Here is a 25,115-nt window from a genome sequence, read left to right on the forward strand (position 1 = left end):
ATCTTTTGGGTCCCTCCTGTCGTGACTGAATCCATTTCATTTCAGAAGTTTAAGCTGCCACCATTGTCTGGTCACTCTCATCAACTCCTGATATTAGTCCTACTGAGTTTCAGCTCATGGCTGGTAGGACTCGACTGATTCTTACCGATGTCTTCTTACTTGAGGGTCTTATATGTTGAACAGAATATAATGACTATCACAATTGTACTCTTTAAGACTAAGGTGCCAGCTCCTTAAGTTCACGGTCAATGGATTTTCTACTTCTTGGTTGATAATGTGGTGTTTGTGGGTGGCCAAAGGGTAATAAATTACTTCTTTGCTAGATCACTTCTTCATAGTAAAGGAGTAGAATATATTTTGTCACGCTAACTTAAACCTAGTAGGTAATATGGACCTCTCTGTACTGAATGTGACTCAAATACATAAGATGATAGATTAAACAATAGATTATTGTATACAATCAATCTAGACTAAAAGAATACGATTGTTTTCAAAGGCAACTCATAGGCCTTCACTTTCTTCTGGATCTCACAGTGTTGAGACAGAAAGTGGGAAAACTCCTGACTTCAAATTCCTACATTCCCACACAGTTTGGGAAAAGAATGGAAGGGGAAAAACTTAATGTATTATGTGAGAATGGAGTCCTTATATACATTTTAGAAACCATCCTTACTAGGCAATGAGTCATCACTGGATTGGTAAGATTATGCTTACTAACCAAGCCTTTTGGTGTGCTGAATCAGCTGCTTACTAAAGTACATGAGTAAAATATTACAAAACATGATGAGTCATGGAAAGTCCTTACAAATCAGAATATTACTAGTCACATGCATGCTTACAAACATATCTGAGTGGCTCACTGATGTAATCAAGTAGCTGAATAAACATGAACAAAGGGAAAGAGACAGAAACTACAAATACAACTAAATAAATAGAAACAAAGCTTACATAAGTGAGAAGTATATGCTTTGTACACTCCTCTACTCATCTCCTTTTTACACTGCTATTTGTATATATCATGGTATGAACTAGGGCATTGACAGAACTGGATCAACAAGGTGTGAACACCCGAAATGTCCACCACTGTTATGCTGGTCTTACCTGCAGGCAGCATATTTACCTTGGGCACGTCTTCAATAGTTTCAGCAGTGTCTGGCTCAGTAAATACATTGGTTGCTCCCATTTCATCAATGCCTTGTGGCACCCCTGCATAGGGTGCTGTGTATGACCCATCTCCAAATGCATCACTGGAGAGGGTTCCTGCCACAGACTGGTGTCATGCATGGTATGGAGTTCACACCATGATTATATGCTTTGTACACTCCTCTACTCATCTCCTTTTTACACTGCTATTTGTATATATCATGGTATGAACTCCATACCATGCATGACACCAGTCTGTGGCAGGAACCCTCTCCAGTGATGCATTTGGAGATGGGTCATACACAGCACCCTATGCAGGGGTGCCACAAGGCATTGATGAAATGGGAGCAACCAATGTATTTACTGAGCCAGACACTGCTGAAACTATTGAAGACGTGCCCAAGGTAAATATGCTGCCTGCAGGTAAGACCAGCATAACAGTGGTGGACATTTCGGGTGTTCACACCTTGTTGATCCAGTTCTGTCAATGCCCTAGTTCATACCATGATATATACAAATAGCAGTGTAAAAAGGAGATGAGTAGAGGAGTGTACAAAGCATATACTTCTCACTTATGTAAGCTTTGTTTCTATTTATTTAGTTGTATTTGTAGTTTCTGTCTCTTTCCCTTTGTTCATGTTTATTCAGCTACTTGATTACATCAGTGAGCCACTCAGATATGTTTGTAAGCATGCATGTGACTAGTAATATTCTGATTTGTAAGGACTTTCCATGACTCATCATGTTTTGTAATATTTTACTCATGTACTTTAGTAAGCAGCTGATTCAGCACACCAAAAGGCTTGGTTAGTAAGCATAATCTTACCAATCCAGTGATGACTCATTGCCTAGTAAGGATGGTTTCTAAAATGTATATAAGGACTCCATTCTCACATAATATATTAAGTTTTTCCCCTTCCATTCTTTTCCCAAACTGTGTGGGAATGTAGGAATTTGAAGTCAGGAGTTTTCCCACTTTCTGTCTCAACACTGTGAGATCCAGAAGAAAGTGAAGACCTATGAGTTGCCTTTGAAAACAATCGTATTCTTTTAGTCTAGATTGATTGTATACTATACCTGCTACCATCTGTGGAGTCACCTTAGTTAGCCTTTGACTTGTGCAAATCTATCCCTTGCTCATTATCTTTGAATGCACTTTCAGCCACTCTAAGGGCACACTATCTAAGGTTCCTATATCTAGGCCTTCGTGAGATCTGGACTGCTACTGGTAGTCTTACCCTGGTGATCCATACCTAGCTTCATCTAGTTTTACCTTGTTATACCTAGACATACCTAGACTCTCCCTTATCATGGCCTAGCCTTACCTACTATCTCCATTGGCACTGGACTTCTTCACCTGTCTGGGCTATTGCATATTGGTGTTTTACTAGGATGTGAAAGGCAAGAAAATCACCAAATTTCACAATCCTCCACGGTCAATGGTTCAGACAATTACCAACAGTTGATAATGTGGTCATTCATGGGGGATAAGATATGTTGAACTTTTCAAGCGAACACTCATGATGTAAAAGGGGCAAAGAACAATAGAAAACAACAGTGGCACAAGATAGTGCTATGACCTTCAGAATAATATGTTGCAGCTGTATGCAATGAACTAGAACTATAATATATCCCTTTTGGATATTTCTTAGTTATACTGAGCAATGGAGAACAAATTCACTAGTGGTGACACACATGAAACCTGTTTCATACATGGTCATGGCAAATTTATGATTCATGCTATTCCTCACTGTAGTCTATGAACATCCCCTGAATTTTCTATACCTTACTTCAATTTACTTTGAACATTTTTAAGCATCTATCACCAAGATACAACTTGGTGCCTCAAATTAAATACTTAATGTACCCTTTATCCTTTCTATAATTCTTTATTTTATTTACCCCTATGCCAAACATATGTACATACACATTCTATGCACACTTTATTTACATCTATATACTCAAGACTGTGGTACTACACAAATTGACAATACAAATAAACAACTTTGGATTAGTAACCAAACAGATGAGCCACAATAAGTTACAATGAGTCATAATAAGTCATGTCTGCTATGATTCACACTGAGTCATCTTTCTTACTAATCGTTCTATGACATTCTACTGTTCTTTCTCAAACATTCTAGAATATTCTATAGTACATTAGTAATCAGTAGCACAGCCACTAGTTTAGTAGTATATAAGCAGCTCATTTTCCCTTCTTGTGAAGCAATCAATTTTATTTCCAAGTATTAATAGAGTGAGACACAGTTTAGGGGAACATAGGGGAACATTATTTCACCCCTTAGATTCTTAGCCCCTATTATTTTGAGTGAACATTCAAGTGACTATTAGGAGAAATATCAGCTTATTTGCTCCATTGTTTTGACATTATACTTTACATTCTTCAGAAGTATTTGGCCACACTCTTGAGCCATACTTGATTACATCATTTTCAATCATTCTAATTCTCTTTTAGACACAGGAAAAGTTCTGTGGGGAGAATTACACATATTATTCATCAATTAGGGTAGACACAAATAAGACCTACAATCTGTCAATGAATATTAAGAGCTTGGCTACTTAAGACTACATTAAGAAGGTGTACTCTATTCTGGACTGTATCATTACTCATTGTGAGATCCTGAGCAGCACAAACAACAAAATATGACATCAGGAAGAAGAAGAAGCAGCTCTAAGGGCTTGCCAGGATATATATGAAAGCTTTGTGAAGCCAGAGTTATCACTAGTATGTTTACTCATTTTTCATATTGCTATGATGGTCTCTGAGCTTTTGTTCAGGACATGGGCCCTGCATATTGCTTATCAGGTCTACCAAACTACTAATGTCACTTATCAAAAAGATTCCATGATGACTTACCACCTATCCCAGTGGTAGCATCCTCTTCAACTTTAAATAATGCAATGTGGAACCAGTAGGACAGTCCCCAATTATGAGTCAACCAGTTATCCTGAGCACCCCACAAAACCATTATAGCCTTTATTGTTAACATACATACTCTTTTCCATCATCCAGCTCTAATAAATTCATATCAGTAGCACATTTGTCTGACTCACCAACATTTATCAAGAATCTCAACAGCCTATGGACCCACCATGGTGGTCAGGATTCAGTATATTCATCTAATTACTTTGCACTGTTTTTCAATACAACAATGTTTTACCTTATATGTTGGTTTTACAGTGGCTCTGTCACAAAATCTTTGGCTGACTTGGATCATCTTGTAAATGAGGACATCCTTGCAAAGGACTTTGACAAGGGTGATCTCAAGGAGTTTTGGGCCTTGAAAGAAAGCAATCACCTTGATGACTATCAAGGTAATGCCCAAAACGTTCAATCACCATTTTCTGCATTAGACAGCTGGAAGGAAACTAGTATAAAGATCCATATCCCAGCTGATGGAGTCCAATATGCATCTGAGGATGTGGCTTTGCTGTTCAAGGTTCCTGGCCTATTTTATTAGCAGCCTCTCAAAGTCATCAAAGCTGCATTCTGTGAGTCAGCTGTGTATGGAGAAGTTTATAATTCACCTATGATACTTGATGAACATGAGAAAACCCATTCACAGTCCCAACAGGATGGCTGCACTCTTAAGACTGGTTGTGGTGATGATACTCTGGTTGGACTCAACCTATCTTACAAGCTTCAGAACTACATCTCTCTGGCCTATTTACATATTCCTAGGAAACCAGTCAAAATATGTGTGAGCTGAGCCAATATCATTTGTGATACACCATCTCACTTATATTCTCAAGGTATGGGTTTTATTGCTATAATTTTTCCACCCCTTGATATATTTCTGCCAGCTTACAGACACTTTTAAAGAGTTCTACTAATATACATTCAAAAAGGTCACAACAGCTAAAATCTTAAGTCATTGTCAGTGGGATTATCATTGAATGTCCTGATGGCATCTCCTGTAGAGTGTTATCTCATCTTTTTACATACTCAGTAGATTATTCTGAAAAGTAAGGATAATTCAATGATACAATTTCTACTGATTTATCTGACTTAATCACAACACTTTTAAATTGATTAAATTTCTTGCCAGTGTCCATGTTGACAGTGTATGATCCCTAAGATTAAGATTGGTAGTCTTGGAAGCAAGGTCAACAGATGCTAGTGCAAAAAAAGATGTGTAAAGACAGACATAGAATATAGACAATTATTAGACAAATTTGGGAGTGGTTGTATGTTAAAGGCACAAATATCACAAATACCTTAGTCAAGTGGATGCTTGCACCTGAGTCTCTTGTCCCAACTATGGTATGCTTTATATACTATATTATGTTTCACCTTACTGATTTGCTTGAAATGCATTTTCAATTCAGTTTGCATGCTTTGAGTTCAACTTCTACACCATTTTTGTCCCTGATCTACTCCATGAATTCAAGGTGGGAATTTGGAAGGCTACTTTTACATATCTCATCCACATCCTTCATGCATATGGTCATGAAATGATACAGTGGCTGAATAGATAGTATAGGTTCCTACTCAACTACCACTTGAATTTCTTATGTTGATATACTGTTAAGACCATACTCAAGTAGTATCGGATCTGAAGGGCTTTGGCCTCAGCTCGTGCGCTGTGCCCCTTTCCCAAGTCTCGCCCTTTATTTCAGAGTGCTAGAGTATCGCGTCTAGTGAGACGGATAAGTATCGTAATGGATCCGTTAAGGCTTCCAGATATCGAACGTATAGAGTAACGGCTAATCCGGATCAGATCCGAACTAGAAACTAATGGGTGAAGACTGTCCGAAGACAGAGACGGATATATAGACTATAGGAATCAATCCTAAGTCTCGGAGTAGACAAGAGTATTGTACTCGAGTCCAGACGGATAATGGAGGGACTTAGAGTCCTGACAGAATGAGTGCAATATAAGATGATATTCGAACTGATCTACTACAGTGCATGTACAAGGGTTTATATACTACGGATAACTAACGGAATGATCAATAAGCAAGGGCACGAGGCTATGTACGAAGTATAAGCAAAGTATGTGTACAGCATATCGGTAAGTCGGATGGATAACGAATCATAACCGGGAATGAAGTATAAGCTAAAGCGGATCAGTAAGTGTAGCAGATCAGTAAGCATAACGGAAGTAAAGGATAACTGGTATACCGGTGTACAGGAATGCTGAAAGGAGATGAACGATAGTTAGAGTTATATGAACAGGACATGAAATAAGAATCAGATCGGATCTGTGGACTGGAATACCTCCCTCATCTTTCATGGGCCACCACCCTGCTACCAATGTCAACACAGGCTTTCCCAACTCCCCAAAGGACTTGACACACCCACCAACACACCTATTCCCCTGATTCTTACTTGCCACCACCACCCCACTACCAACATACATAGATGCAGGCTTTGCTAACTCCCCAAAGGACTTCCTAACACAGGATTCATCAGAATCATCAGATGCCAAGCTATGTATGTACTCACAAAAACATCATGCAAATCTAATGATAGATGAATGCAAAGAGACTTGTGAAAGATTGGATATTGCAGTAGACACCTCTAATATCCTATCACCAGGGTGGAAGTCATGTGATGGGTGTCTGAGAGTCTGTGACCTTTTGAAATTGTCTATGATTGAGGTTTTAACAATTTAATGAAGACTAGGCACCCAGAGTATTACTTACAATCACCTTCGACTGTCTCACATGATGTTAAACAAGTGTTTGTAAAAACATGCAAATGTATCGCAAACATGTTGTGGAAAACACAACTTGGCTAGACACTTGTTAAAGCACCTAGCCAATATATGTCTAATGCTCTGCCTATGCTGCTATACTTGCAAACAGTGAAACAAGAATGTTCGACCTGAGGGAATAGCTACTAAGAACAACTTAAGATAGAAAGACCCAATGTGGTGTTCAAACTCGGGCTAGCCTCGCAGAACCCCTTTTTGCTATAGAGGTCAGACCTCCCTGAGGCCACATCATATCTTCCCATCACTTCCCTGCAGGGCCTCCCATCAGTACCGAGTCCTCCCATGTCCTGCCCATGTCCACCTATCTCCATTGGTGCGTTTTTAAGCTTATCTTACCATTACTGAATGAACAGCAGGTGTTATTACATGTATTCCCATGGCTGCAGCAACCACAAGCCTTATTACATACTAACCCGAATACCTCATGTCTCGCTACTACTCTCGCCTATACAATTCCAGACATTCATGTAGTTAGATAAATAGGACCCAAGTCTCGTACTATCACTTACTTACCTTCTCCGAACATACCTGCTACCGTTGTAGGAGTCACCTTAGTTAGTCTTTGATTGTGCAATTGATCTCTTTGCTTTTCATCACGGATGTGCCTTAACCGCTCTAAGTGTTAAGACCGTAGCTCAAGAGTTAACGGATCCAAAGGGCTTGGCCTCAGCTCGTATACTGTGCCCCTGACCCAAGTATGTGTCCTTAATTTCAGAATGAAGTCCAGATGGAATCCGACGAAGTCTGAAGGACTTCCAGAGGCTGGCTACTCTAGTAGAGTGCTAGAGGACTTCCAGATGAGCACGGGAAATTTCCAGAGGAGTACAGGAAACTCTGGAGGAGTTTCATCCACTGCATTGGGTCTAAAGATGAGACTTCCAAAGGTAAGCTCCCTAGATGGAAACATATAGAGAATAGACTGCAAGGGACAGAGTCCAAAGCAGGATAGGATAGGAGGAGTGGTCCAAAGGACAGGACGTCCGGAGGTCCAAAGGTTAAGACATCTGAAGGTTGCGACATCCAAAGATTACGACGTCCAAAGGTTATGTCATCCAAAGGTCTAAAGGTTTAGGAGGACTGGACAGGATTAGGACAGGAGGGGAAAGGCTACTATGGACAAGGTCCGGAATAGAAACAAACAGAGGTAGACTACACTTAAGTAGAGACGGAGTTGACAGGAAGTAGACAGAAGTCTTGGAAAGACAGGAAGTGCCAGAAAGGCAAAACTCCGGCTTAGGGAATCAATCCCTAAGCATAGATGTAGACAGAAGGATAAATCCAGTGTCCTGTATGATTTGTGAATCATGCATGGACATGACTACTAGGTATCCCCCTAAAAGACAAAGTCTGTTAGCTTAGTCCTCAGACTAGTCAACCCATACCTTAGTATCAAACCTTGGTCCAATAGTTTCAGTTTTCCCTCAGTGATTCATGAATCCACCATGTTTTGAAGAAAAGTCATATGTGAGATGGGAATCACATAATGACCTAGTTGATATGAGAAGCAAAATGAAGGTTAAGGTATTGCCTTTCCTTTGGCTTATTCACTTTGGCTAGAGAAACCCATAGAGAAAAGTTCAAAGCCTAACAAAAACCTATCTGAGAAGCCCACGTATTGTGTACTATTATTTGTTCCATTATTTCTGAGTTGTTTTCTCTAGTGTTTCTTTACTTTACTTTTCTATTAGGATGCTCTGACTAATCAGATGCTGCATAAAATTGTACCTACAGGATATGATGTCATAATGATGTCATTATCCCACCATGAATATTCTGGAATGTTCTTTTGCACCTGCTAGAACATTCTGCTCCAGTTTTTGGAATATTCTTCTCACATTCTGAAGTCATTACATCACCTTTTTACTTACATAATATTCCCACACAAAATGTATATAAGGAGAGCCCATTCTCCCCCCAAAAAAATAGATCTCCCACTTGAGCCAATTGAACTCTCACCTAAGAAGCTTCAGCCTGAACAGATTGCTGCTTACAAAGCACATTTCCTTTGTAAGTACTGTCCAGACAAGTGCAGGGAAAGTGTATCCCTTGAGATTACATAAGTTTCTCGCGATAGAAACCCAGGTTTGTGAGACCAGCGTTCTCACCAGGTATTTGCATATTGACCAACACAAGCTTTGGTCATTATAGTCACATTTGAGACCAGCTTCTCAACAGTTTATCATATATTCAGGAAACCAATTCAAGTGTCTAGATGGTATATCCTAGACAATCCCATAGTTTCAATCAGAGATAATAAAGCTCCGGCTAAGTTAATCTAACTGATTGGTATAGCGAGCCTCCCAAGAACTCACATGTTATCTACCACGAAAGAAGAAAAGTCGTAGACCGTGTTAATCGAGGACTGGCAAGAAGTCTTATCCAGTGTAATTGTGGTGTCATTACATTCTTACACGTATTTATATAAGACCCTCAGTTATTAAGACAGTGGTCCAAATCTTCGCATTTTTTGTCGGGCTGGTTGCGAAGATATTGAAGCGAGGGGCTGAAAGACCGCCCACGACCTTGAAATCAACATGTTCAACTCGGATAGATCTAATTAAGTCTCCTGTGGCTTTATAGATGTGCTCTTCTTTTCGAAGCTGCATGTGGCGAAGAGGTTGTTGATGTGGGGCCAGATTTCATGGTATGACCAGGCAGTGCCTACGGTCTCGTGGATGGTTTCCGTGTTGGAGGTAGTGAAGCTGGATAGGCAGAAGAGGAGGTCTGGGGGTTGGTCGCAGTTGAAAGGGAGCGCTTCGAAGGTCAGGTCCGTTGAGGACCAGATGCGCTGGTTAACTATGAGGTTGCTTGTTTCTTCTGACACGTTGTGGACTAGGAAGCCGGTTGGGAAGTCTTTGGATTCTCTACCTCCCAGCGGTGTCTTAATAACCAAGGGTCTTATATAAATACGTGTAAGAATGTAATGACACCACAATTACACTGGATAAGACTTCTTGCCAGTCCTCGATTAACACGGTCTACGACTTTTCTTCTTTCGTGTTAGATAACATGTGAGTTCTTGGGAGGCTCGCTATACCAATCAGTTAGATTAACTTAGCCGGAGCTTTATTATCTCTGATTGAAACTATGGGATTGTCTAGGATATACCGTCTAGACACTTGAACTGGTTTCCTGAATATACGGTTAACTGTTGAGAAGCTGGTCTCAAATGTGACTACGTGGACCAAAGCTCGTGTTGGTCAATATACAAATACCTGGTGAGAACGCTGGTCTCACAAATAACAACAATGACAAATAAAAAAAAACAATGACAAATAACAACAATGACCAAAGCTCGTGTTGGTCAGTATACAAATACCTGGTGAGAATGCTGGTCTCACAAATAACAACGTTGACCAAAGCTCGTGTTGGTCAGTAAACACTACGTGGTGAGAACACTGGTCTCACAAAACTGGGTTTCTATCACGAGAAACTTACGTAATCTCAAGGGAAACACTTTCCCTGCACTTGCCTGGACAGTTCTTACAAAGGAAATGGGCTTTGTAAGCAGCAATTTGTTCAGACTGAAGCTTCTTAGGTGAGAGTTCAATTTGCTCAAGTGGGAGTTCTTGAATGCAACAAGTGGGAGATCTATTTTTTTGGGGGAGAATGGGCTCTCCTTATATACATTTTGTGTGGGAATATTATGTAAGTAAAAAGGTGATGTAATGACTTCAGAATGTGAGAAGAATATTCCAAAAACTGGAGCAGAATGTTCTAGCAGGTGCAAAAGAACATTCCAGAATATTCATGGTGGGATAATGACATCATTCTGAGTCACTATGAGTCACTATGAGTCATTATGAGTCATTGGAATGTTCTAGCAAATTCCATGGAACATGACATCATTATGACATCACTATGATATCATATCTTTCAACCAAAATACCTGCAGGAGTGTAGGTGAAGTCCTATGACATCATTATGACATCATACCCTGTAGGTACAATTTTATGCAGCATCTGATTAGTCAGAGCATCCTAATAGAAAAGTAAAGTAAAGAAACACTAGAGAAAACAACTCAGAAATAATGGAACAAATAATAGTACACAATACGTGGGCTTCTCAGATAGGTTTTTGTTAGGCTTTGAACTTTTCTCTATGGGTTTCTCTAGCCAAAGTGAATAAGCCAAAGGAAAGGCAATACCTTAACCTTCATTTTGCTTCTCATATCAACTAGGTCATTATGTGATTCCCATCTCACATATGACTTTTCTTCAAAACATGGTGGATTCATGAATCACTGAGGGAAAACTGAAACTATTGGACCAAGGTTTGATACTAAGGTATGGGTTGACTAGTCTGAGGACTAAGCTAACAGACTTTGTCTTTTAGGGGGATACCTAGTAGTCATGTCCATGCATGATTCTCAAATCATGCAGGACAGCGGTTGTGGGGGGAGACTCTAATGGGGGGTGCTCCTTGGTGTACGAAGTTTGCAATTACGGCTATGTTAGTGCGTATGCGTTCAGCTATGACTGCTGATCTTTCATAGATGTCTTTTCCGGTGTGATCAAAGACCCTGACTATAAACTTCGGGTGTTTCACTTGGAACCACGCAAGTAAAACCCTATTCTCAAGGTGGTCGAAGACTTGAGCCGAGTGTGACATGTATATCTTGGGGAAACCCCCGCTTGGTGTGGGGGTGAACTGAGGGAGGGTGGTGATATGATTTGGGGTGTCATGTCTGTTCTGTTCCGCTAGAGCGATGTGCGCTAAGATGTTCTCTTCTTCCGCTGTTGATGCATGTGGGAGGTCAGGGTAAGGGGGAACGCTCATTTCCTGGTCTGCTGGTGAGTTCTGGGGGGGCATGGATGGAGTCCGCAAGGTCACTTTGTGCAGTTGGATTTGACTTCGTGCCAGGGAGGGTGTTGGCTTCCTTGGGGGTAACAGTCTCTGAGGACGGAAGTTGATCATGGATGGTCCATGGGGTAGGGGTTGGTGTGTCGGGTGGGGATATGGAGGTTGTTGGGGAGGGTATGTTGGTTGGGTGGTTAGGAGGGATTTCCATGTCATTGTTGTCGTTGAGGACGTTGGGAGGGAAGAATATTGGTCTGGTGCGGTGTGAAAGAGAAATAGCGACTAGGCTGGTTAGAAACTAGCGCTACTTATCCAAATAGGCGCAAGTGTAGTATTCAACCCAAGAGGACTGCTATTGAAACAACTCCCTTCTAATATGCAAGGGTAGCGATAGTGCGAAGGACTAATAACCTATAGTGACCTAAGACCAAAAACCGATGAGTAGCGCTATAGCAATCAGCGACTAGCGACAAGTGAGTTCCAACAGAGAAACATGCGTATAAGTGAGTAGCGCTGTGCAAGTTGTTTTATGTGATAGCGCTATGCGACGTCCGACTAGTGACAGCGAGAAGAAATCAAAGGAAGGGAAAGCGAGGAATAAGGTAAGACAGTGCAAGTGAAATGCCCGATAGCAACTAGATTATAGCTCGACTACCGATAGCGATCCCGATGTTGCGAAAGTCAAACTTATGAGGGAACTTTAGCGACGCACACTTAAAACAAGTCAAGCGACACACGATCAGAGAGATTGGCAAGAGCGGAATCAATTGCACCAAGACTAGGATATAGCGACTAAAGTGACTCCGACACCAGCAAAGGTCCGGGGAAGGGAAGTACTGTACTGTATGTAGGACGGGTCATTTTATCATACTGCATAGGGGTTCGGGATCGCATAGGCAAGTATAGTAGCGACACTGGCGAGGGCACGATGTAGTGACAGGTAATAAGACATGCAGTGCTGCGGAACACGAGGACACATGTAATAAGACCTGCGACTGATGAGTAGCGACATTTAAGGAACAATAATGCACCAGCGGAGGTAGGTGGACATAGGCAGGACATGGGAGGACGGAATACCTAGGCGTCGGACCGGGTAGTGCGCTATGGGAGAAAAGAGGTTCCAAAGCGGATAGCTTGGGAGCTGACTAGCGCTGGTGACTAGCGCCTTACTCTTTTCCTCTAGACAGGGCAATTTATGCCTATGACACTCATACGCGCCTAGCGCTGGTATGATTGTCACAGCGGGGTGTCTGGGATGAATGACGAGGGGTAGATAGGTAAGGGCGGGTGGTTTGGGAGAGGGTTTTGATCAAGGTGGGTTCCTTGTCTTTCATCTTCCAGTGGACAGGGGGGTTGTTTTTACCTTGCAGGTTTTTATATGTTGGATTCAGTCGCAGTTTACTGGGGAGTTTGTTTCTCTTACAATCGGGGAGTCTTCGTGGCTGAGGTGTGTGCTTTTAATGTGATGATCAGTGTGTACTTTAGTCTGACCATGAGTGGTAGTGAATTCTCAAGGTATTCTTATCAAGGAGGTTTTGTTAAGTGTTATTACCTGGGGGGGAGGTGCATTTTACGTTCGGCGTAGTTTTATGCCTGAAGTTGGGTGTTAGTTTGTGGCCTGTTCGTGTGTTATTCGGGTTATATGTCATCTTTACTCTTTTCTTTGATCCTGGTGAGTTCTAATGTTGGTTATGGGTTGTCCGGTGTTATGAGTGAGGAGTTGTGAGTTTGTGGGTTAGAGAGCGGTTTGGGTGTTGGGGGGCAGTTTTCTTAGTTTGTGATTGGCGTTTTGAGACGGTTTTTATTTAGAGGTTTTCTTTTGTTACTCTTGTTTGAGGATCTATGTTGTATGGGGGTTTATTCATTTGGGCTAGCTGTTGACTATGAGCTGGCGTAGCTTGACCTTATCCGTGCATGTGCATGGGAAAACATCGACCATGGTGGTGGTTCGAGTTCAAGGGCCCCCCAGGTCCAGATTTCTGGCCTAAGGAATCCATCCCTAGGCCTCATGGAAAGGACAGAACTTAGATGGACCAAAGTCCAGAAGAAGTATGATAAGAGAGAGCAAAGTCTAAGATGATATTCAAACTGAGGAAACTACAGGAGTTGTACAGGGTTTAATATACTGGAGGACATATCAGAGGATCAGTAAGCAGAGGACTGAGGCTGTGTGTGAGCATGTGAAAATATATTAGTAAGTGAGATGGAACATAAGTAAATGAACTTGGAGATGAAGTATGCACAAGTATCAATCAGTGATAGGCAACTGCATGGGTATGTGTAACCCGTACAGGTCGCGGGTAAGGGTACACCTGGGGTACGGGTGGGGGTTGCCTTTCACAGCACCCATACCCTTATCCATACCCGCACATGGGTTAGACCATCCAAACATGATATATTGCTATGTAATTGAGAACTCTGCTACATATGTACTAGTACCTATGCCAAAATCAAACCTTAAAGAAGCCACAACTGTCGAAAAATACCCCATCCTGTCATCCTAAGCATACCTGTCCTAGACTCCTACCTCACATCCAACCATGCAACCAAACATATTTACTCCAGCTGCAAGACAGGTCACAAAGCTCACAGACAAGACCAAAGTGGCACTTGAAGAGAGACTTGAAGCTACCGGCCTGTCAAAGAAGTACAAGATTGATGTGAAGGGCACAAGTGCAGTCTCCAACAACTCAAAGAAAGCAAAACAAAACCCTCCCACTGATATATCCAAAGATAGACCAGTCACTGGTACATCCAAAGATAGGCCAGTTGCTAAAGCCTCTTCACCTCCACCTGATGTGGGAACAGCAGCAAAGCCTTGTGAAATTTGCTGTGCCATTGTTCACACTGAGGAAGAGGAAGAAGTGTTGTATGACAATGCCATTGTTATTGATGACAAGAGCGAGAAAAGCAGAGGCGAGGCTGGTAACGAGGCTTCAAGTCCAGAGAGTGCTGAGGACAAGTGAAGTATGTTCCTGCTATACAAACATAGCGCCACTAATTAGCAACAGAGAGGCTCATGAAAGAATGGGTATCACCTGTTTATGCATTCTTTGACCCAACTCCCCACATTACTGAAGTTGGTGGTCGACATGCACACGAATTCAAGTGCTGTGCAAAAGGGTTGTAAGGCCACAATCCAATGGTTCTTGGACAAAAAGGATGCCCAATTGATGGGGAACATGCACAAACATGTCAAATCTTGTTGGAGGAAAGATATGCTCAATGCTGCTGATGACACCAAAGATGTGGATGAAGTGCGAACAAAAATTATCGGAGGTATCCTAAAGAACAGGTCAATCATGGCATCCTTCAAATGTAAGGGAAAGGAAAAAGTAATTTACTTGCACCATCAACACATGCACAGAGAAACAAGGTGAGGTCTTGATGTTGTTCTTGATGGCACCTAAGCCTAAATTGTCTTCTTCCAGGGCAGAAATAGTGTGTTGGGTATTGGAGAGTCTGCATCCATTCAAGATAGTCAAGGATTGAGGATTTCAGTCATTGATGAAGACCAGAAGGCCAGAGTATTACATACCTTTGCCATCCACAATTTCATGTGATGTTTGACTTGTGTTCGCTCAGACTTGTCAATGAGTTGCTAAAATGTCACAAGTTAGTTCAAATCATGCACTTTGAAATATTCAAATGTGTCATATACCATATATCCGGTTACAGATCCGATCCAGATCCGATGAACATATCCATCGTCCGGTCCACAGATCCGCTTTGATTCTTATTTCATTTCCTGTTCATATAACTCTAACTATCGTTCATCTCCTTCCGGTATTCCTGTACACCGGTATACCGGTTATCCTTTACTTCCACTTTGCTTACTGATCCGCTATGCTTACTGATCCGCTACACTTACGAATCCGCTTTTACTTGTACTTCATTCCCGGTTCATGATTCGTGATCCATCCAACTTACCAATACGCTCCACTTAGACTTTGCTTATACTTTCGTACATAGCCTCGCACCTTTGCTTATTGATCATTCCGTTAGCTATCCGTAGTATATAAACCTTTGTATATGCGCTGTAGTAGATCAGTTCGAATATCATCTTAGATTGCACTCATTCCGTCTGGACTCTGAGTCCCTCCGTTATCCATCCAGACTTGAGTACGCTACTCTTGTCAACTCCGAGACTTAGGATAGATTCCTATAGTCTACATATCCGCCTCTGTCTTCGGACAGTCCTCACCCGTTAGTTTCTAGTCCGGATCCGATCCGGATTGGCCGTTACTCTATATACGCGATACTTTAGCTCTCTGAAATAAGGGGCAAGACTCGGGAAAGGGGCACAGCGCACGAGCTGAGGCCGAAGCCCTTCAGATCCGATACTACTTGAGTACGGTCTTAACAAAATGAAAAAACCTCACCAGGAATATGATGGCAAGATAAATTTTACAACAGATACTTGGAGTTCACCAGACCATTGAGCGTTCATTGAATTCTCAGTGCACCTCAAGCACAATGGCATACTGCTGGGCCTACCATTAGATATCATTGAAGTAGCTACCTTGATAGATCCACAGCAGCTAATACTTTGTTAGTCGCACACAGGTGAAGAGCTGGCAAACGTGTTTGCAAAGATGCTAGAGGAATTTGGCATTTCAGACAAGGTAAATTTAAAAGAGACATGGAAACTTACAAATTGATATTATATAACCCAGATTTTGAGCATGATATGTGATAATGCCTCCAACAACAATGTCATGGTTGAGAACCTTGCAGCTGAGGTACCAGCATTTGAGGGGGCACAAGCCATATGCAGTGTTTTCTCCATATGGTAAACCTTGTAGTGAAATCGCTCATTCACAAGTTTGATGTAACCAAGAAAGAGGCCAACAAAGCCTTGGATGAGCCTGAGAATAGTGATGACAGAACAGAGCTCAAGGTATTGAGCAAGGGAATTGATGGGGAGGAAGCAGTGATGGTGGCTGAATATGATGTTGGGGATAATGATAGTAGTGACAATGATGACGGTTGGGTTGATGAAGTTGGAGAGCTCAACCCTGATAAATGACTCATGCTGGAAAAGAGTATTCTTCCTGTGAAGTTAGCCTTTGTGAAGGTAAGAACAAAATGAAACCAACACACACCTTCAAGTATAATCTCTCTTCTAGCTCCATAAACTGGCCTACAAAGTTATACATTTGATGACTATAGTCCTCCCAGTGTGGCATAAGATTCTTGAAGACTTGCAGGCACCCATTACTCTCATGCCACGCAATGTTCCAACCTGCTGGAACTCCACATTCAATATGTTGGATTATGCAATTGAGCATTGGGAGGCCATTGATACTGTGACCCAACAACGAGATCTCAGTCTGCAGATGTTTGAGCTGAATGATGAGGAGTGGGCAATTGCCAAACAGCCAAGGGATGTTCTCAAGGTAAGTACCAGACCTATCTGAACACCATATGAACTAATTTTGGTCTATGTAGATTCTAAAGGATGCAACACTATTTTTCTCCTGCTCAACACCTAATCTAGCCACCATTTTTGAAATTCCTGGAGTTGTATAATATTTCACAAAAACCACTCATCACGTGACCCTCACATGACATGTTCCCACAGGGACACATCTTTCTGATTGGTAAGCCTGGCCTGGGTGGACCTGATGAGATGTGGGAAATGGAAGATGTTCTTCCACCCTGTAAGAAGCAAGGCCCCTTATCTCTTTAATTAGGGTTAGGGTTCGGCCCTTGCGGGATAAAGAACTAGGCCACCTTCAGGACACCCTGATGGAGGTAGTAGGGTGATACCTATTATTGGCACCATCAGATTAGCCCTTTATTGGATGACATTTGATCAGCCCTTCCTTATCACCACCACAATACCTGGTTCATTTCCGTGTGGAAGTCTGAACCCCTTATCTTTCAGCGTGAGTCATCATGACTGATGCTTCTCTCTACCTTTAGGTTCAGATCTTCGGGTAAAAGAACCCAGATCTTTGTGACATGTGAAAACCTCTATTTTTGGAACAATAGATGTGTCCTTTTATGTATTAATTGGACAATAGGAAACTGGTCTCCCTTGGGATCCAGCAGTACGAATTGTGATCATATCCATGGTATGACAAGCGTGGGAATGCTTCTAGATAAGCACTGCCTTCGCTCCTCACCTTATATACCCTTCGAAATTTTGCTGATGAGCTACCATTGTGAAATTTGCCTCCTTCCACTAGCTTGGAAGGATAACTTCAAGTTTCAAAAATATTATCAGCAACCCACCCTCAAACCTTGTTAATGCAGTTGCCCCTCCCCCCTGAAGTGTGTGGTGAGGGGAGGGGCTCCCTGCAACACTATTTTTCTCCTGCTCAACATCTAATCTAGCCACCATGATTCTGGCCATGGATCTCATTGATGAAAAGCTCACTACATACTCCCGCAACAGACAGTATCACCCTTCAATCCACTCAGCTGTTCAGCTGGCAAAGGTAACACTTAACTGGTACTATCAACATACAGATCAATTCAAAGTCTATCACATTGCCATGGGTTTGTTCTTTTTTGTCTCTGTTCTGATGGCTCACATTCACACATATACTATAGTACTACACCTGCATCACACCTGCATCACAAGCTCATATACTTCATAAACACTCAATGGGAGGATGACTGGGTCACGACAGCTGAAATGCTTGTCTGTGACCAATTTGCTCTTTATTCGGCCTTGGAGGTTGACCTTCAAGACAATGACTTGGACATGGAGACTTTAGAGTTATCCACAGAGGGATTGCATAAGGTACATCTTTTTTTAACTGTAAATACTGACTACTGATTCTATTCTAGATGAAAAACATATTTGATGACATGCCTGCCCTTGCTCTGCCAAAATTGACCGATCTCTGTGATGAGCTTGAGCGCTATCTCACCTCTGACATTGAAAATGTTCCTGACACACTTGCATGGTGGCATGAATGTCATACCCCTACCCTCATCTATCACGGATGGTGTTAGACTACCTTACCATTCCTGGTGAGTTTATTTTAAATTGAACTTGCATATACTACAGCTAATAACATCAACAGCCACATCAGTCAATGTTGAATGACTATTTAGCCGAGGACAGCTCTTACTCTCACATGTTCACTCACGCTTATCTGCACAATCAATGCATGCACTGGTGTGCCTCAGTTTTTGGAGCAAACTCAACCTGGTCAAGACTGATGACATCGTCAGCATCAGTTCTTTGCCTAATGCCAAAGATGATGAAGAGGAGCTCAATGATGGGTGGGGTCAAATTATTGTTGAGTAGCTGTCGTACATTGTGTTGTAGATTTACCCTATAGTATCTGTAACCTGCAGGTACACCCTTAATGGGTTGTACCCCAGGTTCTTCCTTCACTATTCACTGTGTAACTCATACCCTTGCTATGAGTGTGGGTTTTCCTTGGGGTGCGGGTGTGGGTTGACCTGCTGACACCCAGGGGTTCACCTATGTAGATCCCTAATCAGTGAGGCAGATACAGAGATAACTGAAAGCCAGAAAGGTGGAGATATCTAAATGGGAATAGGTGCAGGATTTTGGATGGAAGGCAGGAATAGGTCCAGAGATAGTTACAGTTAATATCTGGAGGTCTGGAGATCTCAGAGCTGATGTGAAAGCAGGACTGGAATATATACTGAGGAGGTGGATGCAGTCTGGAATCTGAGAAGAGGTAAAGTCCAGATGTCTTGCTGGAGAGAAAGTACATATATGGACATAGGGTGGGAATCAGTATGAAGATAGGTACAGATGAGATCCAGAGGTCCAGGTTCCGGAGTTCCAGAGATCTAGGTGAAGGTGAAACAGGAACATTGTTAAGACCGTACTCAAGTAGTATCGGATCCGAAGGGCTTCGGCCTCAGCTCGTGCGCTGTGCCCCTTTCCTGAGTCTTGCCCCTTATTTCAGAGAGCTAAAGTATCGCGTCTAGTGAGACGGATAAGTCTCGTAACGGATAAGTCTTGTATTGCAACGGATAAGTATTGCAATGGATCCGTTAAGACTTCCGGATATCGAACGTATAGAGTAACGGCTAATCCGGATTGGATCCGGACTAGAAACTAACGGGTGAGGACTGTCCGAAGACAGAGGCGGATATGTAGACTATAGGAATCTATCCTAAGTCTCGGAGTAGACAAGAGTAGCGTACTCAAGTCCGGACGGATAACGGAGGGACTTAGAGTCCAGACGGAATGAGTGCAATCTAAGATGATATTCGAACTGATCTACTACAGCGCATATACAAAGGTTTATATACTACGGATAGCTAACGGAATGATCAATAAGCAAAGGTGCGAGGCTATGTACGAAAGTATAAGCAAAGTCTAAGTGGAGCGTATTGGTAAGTTGGATGGATCACGAATCATGAACCGGGAATGAAGTACAAGTAAAAGCAGATTCGTAAGTGTAGCGGATCAGTAAGCATAGCGGAAGTAAAGGATAACCGGTATACCGGTGTACAGGAATACCGAAAGGAGATGAACAATAGTTAGAGTTATATGAACAGGAAATGAAATAAGAATCAAAGCGGATCTGTGGACTGGACGACGGATATGTTCATCGGATCTGTAACCGGATATATGGTATATGACAGACATGATTGTAAGGTGAATATGGTCTGGAATCATGGATGAGATAAAGTCCATATATCTGACTGAATGAAATGTACTTAGAGTGGACAGGATAGGGGATGGATGGAGCAGGCTAGCTGCAGAGGTCTGGAGCACAGAGGTACATAGTAGGTCTGGAGGTCAGGGGTAGTTAGGTAGCAGGGCAGATCCTGGACAGCGCAATGGACAGGAAACTAGTGTGAAAAAGAAATAGGTACTAGGTGGTTAGCAACTAGCACTACTTATCCAAGGCACAAGTATAGTATTCGACCCAAGAGGACTGCTAATGAAGCAACTCCCTACTAATAAGCAAGGGGAGCGATAGCACAAAGGGCTTATGACCTATAGTGACCAAAACCAAGAACTAATGAGTAACACTAGCAATCAGCATCTAAGAGAATCTCAACAGAGAAACATGCATCTAATGAGAGTTGCACTATGCAAGATGTGTTATCTGATAGTGATATGTGAACGTGCAACTTAGTGATAGTGAGAAGAGTCAAGGATCAAGAATGGAGCTAAGGCTAGATAGTGCAAGTGAAAAGCCTGGTAGCAACTAGTTGTAGCACAAACTACCAATAGCAATTTGAGAGTTGCAAAAGTCAAACTATGAGAATCCTTAGTGACATGCACTTAGAGCAGTTAAGCAACACGTGATCAGAGAGAATGAGCAAGAGCAGAGTCAATTGCATAAAGACTAAGATATAGTGACTAAGGTGACCCCGACACACTGGCAAAGGTCCGGGGAAGGGAAGTAATCTATTGTAAGTACAATGAGCCATTTTATCATACTGCATGAATGTTCAGAATACATATTTGAGAGCAGTAGCAATGCAGGCAAGAGCACAATGTGTCTACAGGTAATAAGATATGCAGCCCAGTGAAACACGAGGATACATGTAATAAGACCTGCAACTGATTAGTAACAACAATTAAGGACTAATAATGCACCAGCAGAGGTAGGTGGACATAGGCAGGACATGGGAGGACAGGGTACCTAAGTGTCAAACTGGATAGCATGCTATGGGAGACAGTGTTCCCAAGGCGAATGAGTTGGGGATAAGGATATTGGTGACTGGTGTTTAGCTCCTTTTTCCTAGACAAGGCAAAATATGGCTGTAACACCCATACACACCTAGCACTGGTATGATTGTCACACCAGGAATAAGTCAGGATGAGAGCCAGAGATTTGGCAGTCAAGGTGTGAGAATCCTATGGAGCATAGGTCCAGAATACAGGATAGACAATGACTCACACCCTGACTCCTCTGAAGTGTATTGCATTGCTATGGGTGCATCTTTTATTTTTATTTTATTTTTAGTCTAAATCTAATCATGTTGTAGTCCTTCATCTTCAGCATAAGCTGTCATATTTTCAGTCTGCTGGCTGGCAGTAGGACTGGATTGACACAGCCAAAGAACTCATTGGCACAAAATTCAAGCATTATACAACTCACTCACCAGTCCCTCCTAACAACATGAATCCAGTGGTAACTGAGGTCAATGAGGTGCATGCTACTAACAGTCATTATTATCACTTTTTACTAACATAAGTCTCTAATCTTCAGGATGGAAATATCTTCAACTATTTGCCCACACTCTCCCATCCCAAGCCTACCACCTCTGCTGAGGAACTTAATAGCTACCTCAATGCAGACATCGAGGATGTCGCAGATCCAATAGCATGGTGTTATGGGCACTGAAAGATTTACCTGCAACTGTTACAAGAACATCTGGTTGTTCTAGCCCCTATTCATTTTCTCATTCTTTGTCTCACTTTGTACTTACTACGTCATTTCAACTTCAAATGCACAGCTCCTATTAGTTGCTGTGTATGTTATACTGTTACTGTTGACTCATTTCCCCTGACTCATAACCCTATGCCTTTACTGCCTGACTGGTACCTGTCTTATCTCTGACTCACTTCCCTTTTGCCCTTACTGTCCAACCGGTGCTATCTTGTTCTATGACTCATCTCTGACTCATCTCCCCTGTACTCTTACCACTAATTTGGCATCCCTGCCCTTAACCACCTCCTACCTATATATACCAGTAGGGTATCACTTGTATTCTCTAACTTGAATCTACTTGGTTCTACCTGCCTATCTGCTTGAAGCCCTAAGCAAGCTTCTCCTTCTCATCTCAAACTCTGTTAGACTCACCATCTAGCAGCCTTATACTTGAGAAGCACAATTAGAGAATGCCATCCTAATCATTGACAACCTCATTGTCAGACAGACAATGTCATTGCTGTGAACTCTTGCTATCTGAACACCTGCTGGTCTCAGCAGGCTGAGCAAGAGCCCCCATCCAAGTTTCAGTTGCAAACTAGCATTGTTCGTAACAGCAACTCTCTCAAATGGCCCTCAACTACCTTACTATTCCTGGTACATTTTTTTGTTATGTTTCTTAATGTTAGTTATTCTAGCAATGTCTGTCGATGTCAAGCACATTTTCAGCCATGGGCACTTACTTCTCTCCCATGTCCAAAGCTGTCTCTCTGCACAGACCACTTGTGCACTCCTTTGTGTTGGGCTATGGGGCCAACTAGGATTGGTGAAGGATTGTGACATACAGTCAATTGCAAGCTTACCTGATATCAAAGCCAAGGAGGAGTTGCAGGATGGGTGGGATAGTATTATACTAGAGTAGTTTACATGATGTGTTCTCACTGCATACAATTTAGTTCTGTGGGTACAGGTATACCCACCATACCCTTGACCCATGCTGTACCCCTCCAGTTACCCATACCCCTCAAGACCCATGAGTATAAGGGTACAGGTACAGGTTGGTGGCTGTGTACCTGCATGTTTACCCCTGCTGATCCCTAGCCATGCAGCTCACTGGTCAACCCTTCTCATTTCCCTCACTTCCACCTGGTTATGACATGCTACCATCAGGCCCTTATCCAACTCCTTTCTTGTCTAGCAAATGTGGCTTACTCTTTGCTAGCAGTTTAAAACAAAAATGATTTCATAATACTTCTCCATCTGCAGGCAAGCAGATCCCTTGTATTATATGTAGATAGATGTGTGCTACCACTGCATGTCATTTCCTTCTCCCTCCTCCATCTCAGTTAACAAAGGCCAAAATACATTTTGCTCACATCCTTGATTAGTCTCTTTTATCTCTCCATTAAGAGAAGATACTGCCTTTCTGAAGGTAGCCTCAGCAACTATTGCAGCTTCATCTACACCCTGTGTTGTATGTGGGCTTAATAAAGGCACAGCCAGAAGCCCTACCAATGAATCTGAGGTGCTGGCTGTACACGAGGCAAGTTCCTGCATATAGAATGTAGACCAAATCAATGTTTTCTGCTGCTGTTGCTCAGCTCGAAACAATAAGAGGACAGCTGTTAGGTAAGGGCGTAAAAGGACCTCGGCCGAATGAATGGAATTGGTGGGAAGAGGCATTGAAATGTAGAGGATGCCTAAAATGAATTGAGGTACTGATAAACATGAATTGAAAAAAAACAACCATACCTTTCCCGGAAGGGGCCGACATTGTACCTGGACCTGCCGCCATAACATGCACAGCAGAAATTGCCGATCCCCCGTTCAACGACCCCGGCGGAAAGACAAGAATTGAAGAATCCGACGCATCTGACGTTCCTGAATCCTTAGTGTCCAACGGCAAAGTAATTGGCCCATCAACGATTGCGATGCATCGCGCCATCGCAAATAGCCGCGGGGAGCCGCAGGATGATATACTCGGACGGATGACATCCGCTAGAGTGCGAAGGTGACCTGGTAGAAGAGTAGTCGACGATATCAGGCATCGACAGTGAAGACGGTCTGGAAAGTCGTCGACTTCAACAGCGAACCGGGGTAGATCTGATTTCAAAACGGGGTATTCTGGCCCGGCGGGATCGACAGGCGAGATTCTTGTAACGGATCGTCCCAGAATATAAACGCCTCCCCTCACAGCAGCTGCGCGGCAAAAGCCTTGCGCGATTTCGCCCGAGCCACCGTAGTAGCCAACGAGAAATGCGGACGGCCCATAGCGACCAGATGCCTTCAGGTAAGTGCGAATACGATGCAGAGTGGGAAGAGTCGTTTCTGAAATAAAACAGCAATATCCCAGGGCATATGTAATGGCGCGAGCGGTGGCCTCACTGAGCAAAAAAATCCTCTGCAAGAAATCGAGCAAGGGCAAATCTTCTTGGCCATGCAGCTCCTTGCTATTCTCGAATTCTCCAGCGGCAAACATAAGGAAACGCGTGACCCTCCTCTTCTCTAAGAGACTCATCGCCTTGCTCTGAAAGATGTCATCCTTGCTCTGAGGTACATCTTTCAATATGCCACTGTCATAAATGACAACGCGACCAAGGAGCTTGAAAGATCCGTAGCGAGAAACGCCTGAGGCGATGAGGGACGAAATGAAAGGGCCGATCGATGGAATGACCGAAGGAGCCAATGAGACTGAGTACTGTCTCGCATGAGGCGGGACTTCACCATAATGGGTGACAGAATGATTGTCCTCTTTGTGGTGATCAACCCACTGCATGAGTTCATCTAATGAGAGGGATGCTTCGTCTGCACCATAATATGGATTGGGGTCAATATGTGCGACTTTGAAGCCAGCTTTAGAGAGAGCACTGATAGGTTCCTACTGAGTACAAGAACATGGTGTGCACATATCAATTTTGCTCACGCAGCAGTTATAGACTCGGTCAGACCGGTGCCAAGCACAATAACGTCAAAATGATTGTCCATTGCTGCAGTGATGGAAGGAATTGATTCAGGCATCGCAGAGCATTTCAAGTCCTGAATCAACCTGCCCTTAATCAGAATGGCTCACGTGCTTATCGAGCCAAAATTTTGTACT

The 25,115-nt window shown here is 42.6% G+C and overlaps 6 protein-coding genes across 6 annotated transcripts; 4 read left to right on the plus strand and 2 right to left on the minus strand.

The window, feature by feature from the left end:
- Window positions 1-4,301: 4,301 nt before the first annotated feature.
- On the plus strand, window positions 4,302-4,625 carry DFJ58DRAFT_650243 (uncharacterized protein; the record flags this gene model as incomplete). Its single annotated transcript, XM_041381569.1, has 1 exon — window positions 4,302-4,625. A coding segment is annotated over one exon (324 nt), but the record flags the coding sequence as incomplete, so codon positions are not given.
- Window positions 4,626-5,475: 850 nt separating this feature from the next.
- On the plus strand, window positions 5,476-5,643 carry DFJ58DRAFT_650137 (uncharacterized protein; the record flags this gene model as incomplete). Its single annotated transcript, XM_041381560.1, has 1 exon — window positions 5,476-5,643. A coding segment is annotated over one exon (168 nt), but the record flags the coding sequence as incomplete, so codon positions are not given.
- A 5,615-nt stretch (window positions 5,644-11,258) lies between these two features.
- DFJ58DRAFT_721239 (uncharacterized protein) lies at window positions 11,259-11,895 on the minus strand (the record flags this gene model as incomplete). Its single annotated transcript, XM_041384790.1, has 2 exons — window positions 11,259-11,671; window positions 11,718-11,895. The coding sequence occupies 2 exons, from the start codon at window positions 11,893-11,895 to the stop codon at window positions 11,259-11,261; spliced, it is 591 nt and encodes a 196-aa protein (XP_041250469.1).
- A 2,329-nt stretch (window positions 11,896-14,224) lies between these two features.
- Window positions 14,225-15,247, plus strand: DFJ58DRAFT_836040 (uncharacterized protein; the record flags this gene model as incomplete). The annotated part of the gene is made up of 3 exons (XM_041392276.1): window positions 14,225-14,646; window positions 14,794-15,019; window positions 15,116-15,247. 3 exons carry the CDS (start codon window positions 14,225-14,227, stop codon window positions 15,245-15,247), a joined length of 780 nt encoding a protein of 259 aa, XP_041250470.1.
- Window positions 15,248-22,691: 7,444 nt separating this feature from the next.
- DFJ58DRAFT_615952 (uncharacterized protein) lies at window positions 22,692-22,910 on the plus strand (the record flags this gene model as incomplete). Its single annotated transcript, XM_041380970.1, has 1 exon — window positions 22,692-22,910. A coding segment is annotated over one exon (219 nt), but the record flags the coding sequence as incomplete, so codon positions are not given.
- Window positions 22,911-23,210: 300 nt separating this feature from the next.
- DFJ58DRAFT_675215 (FAD/NAD-P-binding domain-containing protein) lies at window positions 23,211-25,054 on the minus strand. The gene is made up of 3 exons (XM_041383095.1): window positions 24,942-25,054; window positions 23,771-24,885; window positions 23,211-23,718 (listed from the first exon to the last, which is right to left on the minus strand). Exons 1-3 carry the CDS (start codon window positions 25,034-25,036, stop codon window positions 23,324-23,326), a joined length of 1,605 nt encoding a protein of 534 aa, XP_041250472.1. The 5' UTR covers window positions 25,037-25,054; the 3' UTR covers window positions 23,211-23,323.
- Between the last annotated feature and the right edge of the window lie 61 nt (window positions 25,055-25,115).

This window comes from Suillus subalutaceus (assembly GCF_016647625.1).
Source record: "Suillus subalutaceus strain FC151 chromosome Unknown DFJ58scaffold_3, whole genome shotgun sequence".
In the NCBI taxonomy this organism is placed as follows: Eukaryota; Fungi; Basidiomycota; class Agaricomycetes; order Boletales; family Suillaceae; genus Suillus; species Suillus subalutaceus.

Coding starts and splice junctions, on each gene's coding strand:
- DFJ58DRAFT_675215 (XM_041383095.1), bottom strand. CDS start 25,036: ATGCCTGAATCAATTCCTTCCATCACTGCAGCAATGGACAATCATTTT. Junction 24,886..24,941: donor ACCGAGTCTATAACTGCTGC/GTGAGCAAAATT, acceptor GGAACCTATCAG/TGCTCTCTCTAAAGCTGGCT. Junction 23,719..23,770: donor GTCGGCCCCTTCCGGGAAAG/GTATGGTTGTTT, acceptor AATTCATTTTAG/GCATCCTCTACATTTCAATG.